Here is a 12,159-nt window from a genome sequence, read left to right as displayed (position 1 = left end):
TCTCAATTAGTCTGTATCTCAATACTTTCTGACTCCTCAGCCCTAATATACTTATAATAAGGCTTCATCTATTAATTAAAACTACTGAGCATTGTAGTTTTTGCCAGATGCTACTCAATCACATGTAAACTGTGCATTTTGGTGAATTTTTAGCTATAGATTAATGCACATTTGGTATGTTAATTAGTATTTATGAAAGCAGGATGGTGTTTCTTGGATCGCATTACTCATTAACTACGTGCCCAATGTTCATTATAATGAAGAAACACACCACTGAGTCAAACAGTGTGGCTCACTGATGTATTTTTAATAGTTTTTGGACAGCTATGGAGGTCTTTGGCACACAGTAATACTAGAAGGATCAAGTCACTGTTGCTTTTGGTCTTTTCATGGGATTTGCTGACAATTAAAAAAAAAAAAAAAATCACCAGACATACTTTTAACCATGAGAAGGCTAACCCTTACCCTGAGCTGAACCTGCAGCTGATTCCAACCACAACTCAAACCTTAACCCTTAAATAATCCATTTAAGAGTTAAGAACCAGCTACGATGCCATCACTTTCTAAAAATGTCTCACTTTCATGGTTAAAAGTCCACGCTGGGCCTCACAAAGATATAAATACAAAACCACAAACACACACACAGTGGAAGACACTCTGTCAGTTTCTAGCTTTTTGACTTGAGGTTACTAACAGACATTGTGATCTGTGAGTTCATTAACCAGGAGAACACAGTGATTTCACTGCCAAGTGCAATTTTCCAAAGCATCTTTTTATGAATACAATGCTCTCTCTTTTCTACACGCACACATACAAAACTAGGCCTCATATCCTGCTCAAGGGTGATGGTGATGCATAACTTGCCAGAGGAACAGTAAAAAAAAAAAAAAAATGAAAAAAAAAAAAAATCAGCATGGGACTGTAAGCCCTGTATGGCATGAACATTGGTCCCATTATGTTAGCGTTGCAGGTGTGAAAATTAGAATTATACCATTGGGCTGTTCTTTTAAAGAAACAATGACATACATTTTTCATGTGCAATAACCCACTTGCACCACAATGTTGTTGCAATAGGAATTAGATTAGGTGCAGCTAATAACTCTTAATGTTACACTTATGTTTTGGCTGGGCACAGAGTTGTGACTGACATTGACTTTGAGGGTTAAAACAATGTTGATTGTTGGAAGGAGACAGGATGGAAGCCATGGTCTGGTGTCACGTGCATCGCACACTTAACCATCCAAAATTGGAGCTATTCAGAGGGGACAGTCATTATCTGCACAACTATAAGAAGTCATTTACCAGGAAATTGTAAACAAAGATTTAAACAGGCAATGTTGTAATTTTTTGATGAAGCCAGTCTGGAAATCACTGAAGTCAGAAATAAAAAATAGATATATAATTAACATATATAAACAGAACTAATGATTTGCACACACACACACACACACACCACACAGAAGCACAGCTGGAACTAAGCATGGCGCTTGTACAGTGCTTTGCAACCAGACATTTTGAGGATGCCAGAAACTAATTTTGGCCACCACACAGTGCCAGTTGGCCTACTAACAGTGTGCATCAGGAGTCAGTTTGTGCTATGAGGTAATATGACGAATGTGAGGTATCCAGCTCAGAACTACAGTTGCAAGCACAAATTAATGGAAGGAAATTTTTCACACCACAGGAGAGGTACAATAGATCACTATCCTTCCTGGAAAAAAAAAACGGAGACGTTCTATTATCTCTCTGCCAAGTCAGATGGTCTGTCAGAATTCCTCAGGACTCAGCCTGTCAGCATATGTTTTACAGTCATGATGTACTTCACCTCTTAATCTTAGCCATAGATCACTCAGGTAAATTCTGGCAGGTTTGCAAAAGCTACAACATAATAAGAGATATTGATATTTTGCGCCATAAAATATGGATGATAAAAGTTGACACTGTAATTCAAGTACTCATGAATGGTGTTGGAAGCCATAATTGTGTCAACACAGCAGTTTTTCCAGTGGCTGAAAGACTAAAAAGCATATTAGACACAAATAAGACTTTTCTGTCACATTATGGCAGTAGGGCTCCTGTGCAATGAACTCAACTTGAGGTTGTGGTGATAGCTTGCAATAACAGAAATAAAGGTGTGACTTATATGATCCATAATAAATGGATTAAGTAAGAAAGAATGGTGAGAATGCTAAGTGTGCATGATTTTCAAAATCACTCAACAAAAGCTTGACTTTAAAGAACGCAGTGTTTGCCAAGTTATATGAAAAGACAGGAACTGACCGGCAGATTCTGAAATCAAATTACTGCTGTACTTGACAGGAGCAAAACATCAACAAGTTATAATATTTTGCATAGCAGCAGTGTATAAGTTCCTTACCACTTTTCTCCTCCTGCAGCCACATGTTGCTGAACAGTGTATCCAAACTGGGCCTGTTTAGGGCCTTTGATGATCCTGTGTCTCTTTGTGTCAATATTGAAGCAGTCATGGAATCCTTGAAGAAAGAGAAAGACAATTTTCATTAGCACAGGCTAAAGAAGACCTTTACATTTCTGCCATTAATGACCTCACAGCATTAGTATGATCTGTACAGGACACGCTTTCCAGGACCACATGGAGGTATCTCAGCAGTTTTATCGATGTTTGTATTGAAACAAACACACATTACATTAACACTGATTAGACCTCGGCATCTGGCCTAAGTGTAACAAACAGTGGCATGTCATCCTTACTCATCCTTAAAAATACCCATACCCCATCTTGTGTCTGTTAGTCCCCCCTGCACCAGTCTAAACACAGACTTCCCTCACAAGAAACAAATATTAATTGTATAAGGAGAGCATCTGAAGCTGTCTGTCACATCTGACTGATTTTCTTCCATCAGACATTTGCAGACCCAGAGACAATTTGGTTAAGCAGCATAGTATCAGAATGACTAATCTGGAATGCCTCATCACAACATATACAGTGCACGTAAGAGGCCTACATTAAAGATGTCAGATATGTTATTTACAACTCAGTGGTGTGGGAGCTGAAAAAGCTCTAGAGAGTTCTTTCCATATGACGAAATTACAAAAAGCCCTACACTATATCAGTGCCTAATATCTTGCAACTGAAGTTTTAAGGTACAGGGACTCAGTGGGTTCTGTTTTGTTGTTGCAGTTGATAGCTAGTGACATGTTACCTGACATGTAGCTAAAGGGTAAGAAGAAAAAGCTGCTATTGGACCCCATTAAAGTAAATCTGTTCTCCTGAATGAGAACTTGAATTTCTCTCACATCTTTGAACATCTTTCCAGGTGGTAGAAAAGAGCAGTGAACATCTGTTACCAATTAAAATACTGATCAGAGAAGGAATTTTTCAGATTTTGCCTGTCACCAAGTTACCCATTATGACCCATTAATGGTGACAGCATCTTTTGGCTTTCAAATTTCCACCAAAAGAGGAGGACTCTGTGTGAGGACATGGAGGTGATGAGATTTTCCTTTTGGCAGAGGAGGAGGGGAAAAAAACGTCATCGTCTACCACTCTCTTCCTCTCCATCCATCTCTCTCCGTTCATCTGCCTTCTACTTAATCTCCTGCTGATCTCTGTTTTCAGCAGTTGCCAGACCTGTCGTAAGTGTATCTATTGATCAGTGTTGTTCCACTGATGTTTGAGCTACTGTAAGGTCAAGGATCTTGTTGGCCTTTACACTGGAGATCAGTGATCCTCTAAATCCTAAAATATACCAACTTAAATGTGGAAATATCCCATTTCAACTGCATGGATAAGAGAAAGTATGTGTGGAAGTGAAGTATACTTTATGTTTAATGACACAATGGTTTGTTTTGTGGGAGTTGAAGACTATTGTGTAAAAATAAAGTGTTTTTTCACAGTTTAAGCTGCACAGCTGAGCTGAGAGCGCAATGGCCTCTGCTTTTAACCACCACATACACAACCCCCCACTTCTTACATCTTTGTGGCTCTTGTCCACACGCTGTTGGACCTATTCAATCCCTCTCGCTAAACATCCCTACTCACAGCTCGCTCCCCATCTGTGAGGCTCCGGGGTCACGTCAAGTGAGCCTTTTTTCCCTGCAAGGGGAATTTCATTTAAGTGCAAACAATAAGGTGAAGGAATGCTCAACAATGTCTAAAACATATAACATTCAAATTAGCCCACAACAAATAGCAGATGAGTTCAAATTAAAGACAGTTATACCGTGGGTTGACTTGTAATTATGTGACTCAGAAATGAAACTGGTTTGTCTTTGGTTCATGGTTTCCAGTGGCAGTTAAACTAATCCTACATACTTAATGAGCAAGACTGCGTAGTTGCGCAGGTTAGAATGTAATCTTGTTTTATTATGCTGTTACGCAGATAAGACGTTTTTAGTTATAATGACTACTGTCGTCCCAGTTGTCTGGATTACATAACTGTCTAGTCGATGTCAAAGATGTCCAAAAACTTCAGCAGATTGATTCAATTAATTGATTCAATACATTGAACCACTCTCCCAATATGTAAAAGCTTCAGCTGAGTCAGTACACCACACAAGAGATGCTTTCTGTTCGTCCATGAAAACCAGTGACTGTTACAGTCTGCCACTGTTGGGAACAAAAGAAAACTGTGGCTTTCTTTAAAAAACAAACCAACAAACAAAAAAATAAACAACACCAAACAGATGGCACAGAACCAGTGGAGTTATCTACACAGTGTCTACACCAGCAATATATTACTGATTTTTCCTCCCTACTATCCTACATCATAGGGCCACTGAATCATTTAACTCCTGAGTAGACAGTGACTCCCACTCTGCTACTACAATGTACATATCAGAATCAATTAAATATGTGTGGGTTTTTTTAGGAATCGAATGGCGATGGTGTGGATTGATGGATCAAACTGCAAATAAATTAATATTTGGGGGGGAGCTGATAACACAGTTTATACAGTTTGTAATAACTGAGTATAATGTAGTTGTATTATAACAATACAACAATTGTATATTTTGGTGAGTAAATTGTGTTGTACAGCATCAACAGGTCAAATGAATTCTATAGGCCTACTACAAAAATATACCATGTTACATTTCAGTCATCATACACAATACAGGGTACAGCTGCAAATCAGCTTCATTTTGTTGCACAGCAGACAAGATTTTTGTGCCTGGGTGTGTAGTTGTTTGTATTTTGAGACACAGAGGAGAGGTTACACATTGAGCAGCTGTATGCTGTAAAAAAAAAAAAAAAAAAACTAGTCACTCAACAGAAACACGAAGTTGAATGCATTCCTCAGATAGTGAATATTTAGAAGTGTTAATAGGTTGTCTAAACAAATAGTGAACCAAATATATACTCCCACTGTTCCTTAGAAAGGATCTGTAAACCTGGGAGTGAAACTGAAGATTTTTGGACTGCAGGCACTGTCAGAAACATCGTGGCACAATTTTACCACAGGACATTATGTGAGTACAGCAACAGCCACAGAGTGAATAAGTCATTCATTGTTTACTGTCAAGTGACCAGGAGTATATCACACCTTGATTGGCACAACCATAGACCATTTGTTCTGTTTCACGAAGACCTCCATTAAAATAAATAGCCATCTCTGCCATGCAGGCTCTTCATGTAAATATTGACACATTCTCCATATTGTTCATTTCCTGTAGTATGAATGGTTCACATGTTCAGCTGGTCTTTCATCCTGCCACCAAACATCCTCCTAAAGTTTCTGTTTATCTAGAAACATAAAAGGGTTGACTGAAAATAGATTGTCAGGAACAGATAAGTGTATGGAAAATAATTAAAAATCAGTAGGTAACTTTGAACAATGTGGTCCAGCATAAATTTAGCATAAATTTCTCAAGATACGATCACAGAAAAGCTGATGTCTGATTAAGAAATGAGCAAAAGCTAAGATAGGGACAGGGAAAAGTGTCAGGGTGAAAGCATGAGAATGGAGGTAATCCAGTTTCCATTTCAAGCTCCTAATGTGGTAGAGCTATTTAATATTCCCAGTAATATCAGCAGCTTCTAACGCAATGTCGGAGTCTTGCTGAGTTTCCTGTGTACCGGCTTCCATGCCCAGATAAATAAACCTCAGGCCGGTGGATGCCGGTGCGACCCACATTAGTCCACTGCTACCTTTGGCCCAACATCAAGCTGTAGGAGCTCTACTAAAGATCCACTGACATAAAGCAGCCGTGTGGGTGCATTGTGAAAACTGCTGGCTTGGAGACATCCTCATATCAGGCATGAATGATACAGTTATTTTATAAGATGATGCAGTCTAATATGGTTTGCATCATGATATTTCCTCTTCTTTACTGCTCTCTAGTCTATGTTTTTTATCAGTTTTGATATGTGAGTGTATTGACACTGCATTATAATGGCATCTGGCTAGTATTATATAGCCAGTGAGGTTTTAACAAATATAAAAACAGTGTCCACATAAATAAATCTCAAAAGCGACACAGTGTACAATCCATTGATCCATTCTGGGTTTCCATTACAATGGTTTTCTCTGGAAAGATACTTCACACTTGACAATATACTTTCAAGCGTTTTGGCACCTTGTATCACTACCCCACGCCAATGTAAATACTCTACAAGGCACGAGGTATCTAAAACCAGATGTTCCCAATACACAACAGCCAAGTGGGCACTGCTTAACAAGCTGTTAACCCTCTGGGCCAACAAAAGGCCCACCAGGGAGTCAAACCAAGTCTGTGTGACAGATCAATACTGAATGTATACCACCAGCTATCAAACACAACTACATGACAATCTTGAGACATTTGCAGTTAGAAAGTGCTACATTTGTTATTACACAGGCGCAGTAATTGCTTTTGGCCAGTGTAACATTACTAAACTGTAACAATAAAACTTCAGCCTATAAAACAGAAGTAGTCGATTAATGAGCAGATATTTTAGAAATGATCTGATATTAATTCAAACAATAAATTGCTTTCAGAGTTCATGTTGATGACACATTCTAACATTAACTACCACTGGGATATCTGTGTTGGTACAAACATATATAGTCTCAGTAAACGCCAACAGACAGGACTCACTTTTGAAAACAGATCTGGACACAGTGATCAAAAAAGCAGCTGACACTGTACAAAAACTGCCAACATTTAAGAGAGAAGGAAACTGTAATCAATCAAGATAACTTTCAAAGAAAACAACAGAGATATGTGAACATGACCTCCTCACAAATTTGTTGGCAGAGGTATTGCTGGAGGTCCCAGGAGGGTTTTTAAACTTGGAGAAATTGGTTCTTGTAAACTCAATAATTACATGTAATTGATTTTATACAGTAGCCTGTTTAGCCTTTTTATAGCGATTAGTTTTGTTTCTGTTCTCCCAAAACAAAAAACAGCATAATTTGTTTCAGCAAATGCTCCAGTGTTCAAGTGACAAAGCCCTCCAGTGGCTTTAAGTGTTGGAGGATCACATCACTACTAGTGCATCAGTGTGGGAATGTTGTAACAAATACCAGATTTAAAACTTGGACATACATAGAGTTTTACCTGCCGCTGACAGGCTTAATCAGCTTTGTGTAAACTCATTTGTAAGGGCTTGAATGAAATGGATGTTCATTTATATGTTTAACTAAGCACACAAACAACACACAACTTAATCTCCCCAACCATGTTCCTGTGCCTAAACTCACAGATGAATGTAGCAACTACCTGGTGAAAACAGTACAGCATTGAGCAAGAAGACAAAACAGACCTAGAGGCAGAGTGATCATTGCACTTATATTTATCAGGGGGAAGAATAATCACGTCAAATTGAATTCTAATGTTGCTCTACGTTAGCTATAGCAACTATATAAGGTGATATATCTATGGAAACCGTGACTGTTAGCTTGTTCTAGGGTTCTTTGGTCCCTAGCAGCCAAAAACTGTAAATGCAGCTAATACTATTAATGTAACTATAAGGTACCGTAGGTGATAGCTGCAGCAAACTATACTGTGGCTTGATGTATACAGCTATGTACTATGGTATCATTTAACTCAGTGGTAAAACAGAGCTAAGCAACATTCTAAGTGGATGATGATGCAAGCATAGGCTCCCAGATTTCCTTTGGGAAGTGGTCATGATGTAATTGCAACCATGAACTTTGAGGTTTACTCACTGGGAAATAATGGACTTGGCGTCATTTATAATCAGAACACCGCATAGAATATTACTGTTTACTTAATCCAGTCAGAATCTGGCAGACTGTAGATTTTGTATTTTGGAGGGCCTCCAGTAATAGCTAATTTATTATGAGTACATCAAATTTTTAGCATTATTACTGTCATTTTCAGCGCACTCTTCACCCTCTAATCTACATCAAGTCATGGTGGGAACTCTTCATGACAACCTCATTATCCCTGCATGGAGTGGCCATACTCTATTGAAAGGACGAAATTCTAAGTTAAAGTTGAAGCTGGAATAGTGCTTTTAATGACATGTGCCTTATGAGGGGATATCTGGTCAATGTATGAAAAAGGGCCAGGAAGGCGAGGAAAAACTCTAAATGTAGGTTTTATGTAGATGTCAAACAGTAGTTTTTGAGGTATCTCACAAAGACATGTTATCCAAATGATCTGGTCATACTCAAAATTATTCAGATGGGATCACTGGTCAAAAAGTCCAAAGATTTCTCACAAACAGCACACTAAAATGCAGCCTCCTTCTTTTGTGCATGCCAAAACATCTCCCACCACAGCCAGCATCAAGGCTTTCTCCACAGACTCCAGCTACAAGGTCAGAGTCTCCCTCACTGTGGCATCAGTCCAAAACTTAGTTCCAACAAATTCTGAAATCAAACCAAATATTTACAATGGAGATTTCCTCTCCTCCACTCCTTAGTTTTGTTTTATTTACCAAACCAAATCGAAGATTAATTAATTTCTTCTCCTAAAAAATTCCAGTCTTGTAGACCCCTTAAAGTTTTGTCTTTGGTATTAAATTTGAATTGAGAACAGCAATGGCAAAACATTAAGTTCATATACAGCCATGGTGACAACATACACAGTGCTTTATGGAAAGTGCTTTATGGCCGCTTTAAACAATGTGGTTACAGTACACAGATCAAAACCTAACCATATAGAGAGTTCTACTGTAGCACTGCACTGACTACTTAAGTTTTAACTGTATGTTTGAGGTTAACAATACAGTAGGTTTGACTGGCTTTATTTGCACATGCAGAAATATATGAATCTATGCGACTCATATTGAATCTTTGGTTTTCAGGATGCATGCTTTTCATGCCTTTTATTCACTCTCCATCTCTTTCTTTCATCCTGTCTGGATGTGTTACTGTTATAGTGATTTCACTGGTAATTGACCACAGCTCTGGCTCAGCACCAACAATTCTCCAGTTGCTGGAAACTTGACTGTGAAAAGATAGCATCAACTTTCATTTGAGAGAACATGCCTGCTTCCAGTGAGACACAGAGCACCTCTGTAGACCTGAGGAGGACAACATATCCTTCAGAAAAGCCACTGAGCTCTCTCTTCCTGCCTCTTGGCATGATAGTGGGACAAGATGTCAGGTTATGATGACAGGCACACAGACAGCCATTCATTTACTTAAGATATTCAAATATTACTATTCCTTTAGTACAAAATATGCATGCATGTTCAAATTTTTAATTTAAGCTGGAACAAAAAAGTTATCTAAAGTTGCTTTTAAAAGTTTATAGTTCCAGTCTAGCTATTTATGTCAAACCTTTAAAAGCAACAGAGTCAAAGTTTCCTGTGTCTGTTGGAATGGGACAAAGTATAACTAACAATTATAGTGCCATTATTATACCACCAAGCTACGTGATGTAAGAAAGCAGGTCAGATTCATATATCAGCATAACACAAGCATGTGAGGATGTATACACTAAATACACTTAAACAGTAACACACATACATAAACACCTTTCACTCACCTAACTGCTGGCTGCAGATCCAGAGCAGGAGGAAGCAGTAGTACTCCATATGTTTGCCGGTGCAAGCGTGCATGTGTGTGTGTGAGTGAGTGCTGACTGCTGTGAATGTGTATGTGGTGGGCTGAGGCGAAGAGACCCAGTGGCAGGCACGGTTAAAGATCCCACTCTGATTGACTCTAAGTCTAAGTTAAAGCGCTGCCTATATCTTGGGGAAGTAGGAGGGGTCTGTGGAAGAAGAAGAGAAGAAGGAGGTCCACTCTGACACAGCGAGCAGAAAAACTCTGTCTCTCACACGCTCATTCAGCTCAGTTTGACTGGGGGAATACTCTCTCATGGCTCACATTATTTGGACAAACTGTTGTAATGGATGTGTTTTAAAAACATGTTTATGTGGAACAAAATAAATAAAGCTGTGAATTAAAGCTGTAAACCCTGGTTGGCCATCTCAACAGATTTCATGAAATGAGTGAGGTAACTTAACAGAAAATTCAGATACTTAGTTCATTACAGTCAAGAAAATAGAATAGTGTTGCTTGATCAAGAAGGGAATAGTGAACCGACAGCTATAAGGTAGAGACAGGCAGGTGCAAGACCTAAATCACATTACTGGGATCACCATAATTTCAAAAGATATTAGGAAATGTCTATAGCCAAGTCCAAAAAAACATACAGTAGATCAGCAGCACCACCAATCCTTTTCTCATTACAGACGTAAGATGTCTTCTGTCAGACTTGAGCTATGCACCACATACGCTATCATCATGGCACAACCACAAACTAACCAGTGTATTAACAGTGGAACGCAAATGTGGGGTTTGTATGTTACCTCATACCCTTGCAGTTGAACCATCTAGTCCTAACTACAAAAATGTATAATGATCCCACTTGCATAATAAGACATTGTTTGTGTACATTAGGTCTCCTGAAATCCATTTGTGGTCAATTGGTACATCTCCAAATCACCACTTAGCTTCTGTTAGTCACAGAAATGCACATCTCTTCTTTATACAAGGCTCATTTTCACTTTGATTTGGAAAATGACAGGCATTTATACAGGCAATGACTGTAGACTATGTTTGAATATATCAACACCTGTGTTTCCATAATGAGCCACTTATGTAGTTATGCACAGATATGTTTGGATGGTATCCCAATTTAGCATGAAGTAGTGTTCTGAAGTCTAATAGGTGGGAAAAGTGCCACTGATACAGAAACAAAGCCGCAATTTTTTATGCTAATTTAATTAATTTGTGTGTATTGTGGCCCTGTGATGGACTAGCGATCTGTCCAGGGTATAACCTGCCTCTTACCCAATGTCAGTCGGGATAGGTTCCAGCCCCCCATGCAACCCTTAACGGATAAGCGGTATAGATAACTAACAAATTAATGATTGAACAAAGGAATGAATGAATGTGTGTATTGTACTAATGTTAAAACTAGTTATGGTAATACTGGCCATAGCGCCAATAGTGTTTGATCTATTTTCTTGATATATTCATTAATGCATTGTCTGTTGTGTAAGGAAAGTTGCACTGTATAATTTAGGATTAAATGGATTATATGGATTAAAAACCTGTTTTCAGTGAAAAACCCCTAAAAACCTACTGTGTGCTATGATTGACAAAGTTAGCAACCAGTTGATGAATATAATGAAGCTTTTACCAACTGGAAAGGTGGATATTTCCTTGGTGAAGACCAAAACAGAGAAAAAAGAAGAGTGAAGTTGGACTTAAATTCATCACATAGACAGAGATTTGACTCCATTTGAAAGCTAATGTTGCTCTGTAACTGCTGGATGTGTGTAAGCCACTGATCACAAATGCGTTTGTCACATCAATTAAAAGGTGACAAGATGTTAGTGTTGTGCTCACAGCTTGTTATGCTCCCCCCAAGTGGCCAAACAGTTTTTGCAGGTTTAAGGTGCTATATGAGTAAAATACAACCAAACTGATTCTATTTGGTGGGACTATTTTATGAATACAGTGTAAAACACTGCTGGGACAGTGTAGATAATATTCTAATACTGTCTCCACTGAGAGATGAGCTACATGATCACTCAGCAATGTAACTGCACAGCTCAGCAGTCATTAATCTGATTTTTATGCTGGTGGAGTTTAAGATGGTGATCGTTGTTGGCATTAGCATGAGGAACTTGAATCAGTGTGCTAATTCACTTGATACTGGGCATATTTATTAGTGGTTGGTTTCTGTGTGGGTACAAGAGAAAAGTGGATTACA

General features: G+C 38.6%; 1 protein-coding gene across 1 annotated transcript in view; it reads right to left on the bottom strand.

The window, feature by feature from the left end:
- itga11a (integrin, alpha 11a) overlaps positions 1–10,082 on the bottom strand; it is a 46,052-nt gene extending 35,970 nt beyond the window's left edge. The window contains exons 1-2 of the mRNA XM_018683489.2: positions 9,922–10,082; positions 2,378–2,492 (exon numbers count right to left, since the gene is read on the bottom strand). Coding sequence (XP_018539005.1) covers positions 2,378–2,492; positions 9,922–9,994 — 188 coding nt within the window. The 5' untranslated portion in view covers positions 9,995–10,082. The remainder of the gene's footprint in view (positions 1–2,377; positions 2,493–9,921) is intronic.
- Between the last annotated feature and the right edge of the window lie 2,077 nt (positions 10,083–12,159).

Source organism: Lates calcarifer, linkage group LG2, assembly GCF_001640805.2.
Source record: "Lates calcarifer isolate ASB-BC8 linkage group LG2, TLL_Latcal_v3, whole genome shotgun sequence".
Lineage (NCBI taxonomy): Eukaryota > Metazoa > Chordata > Actinopteri > Centropomidae > Lates > Lates calcarifer.
Note: the sequence above shows the minus strand (reverse complement) of the source record. Positions and strands in the feature narration are given on the sequence as shown.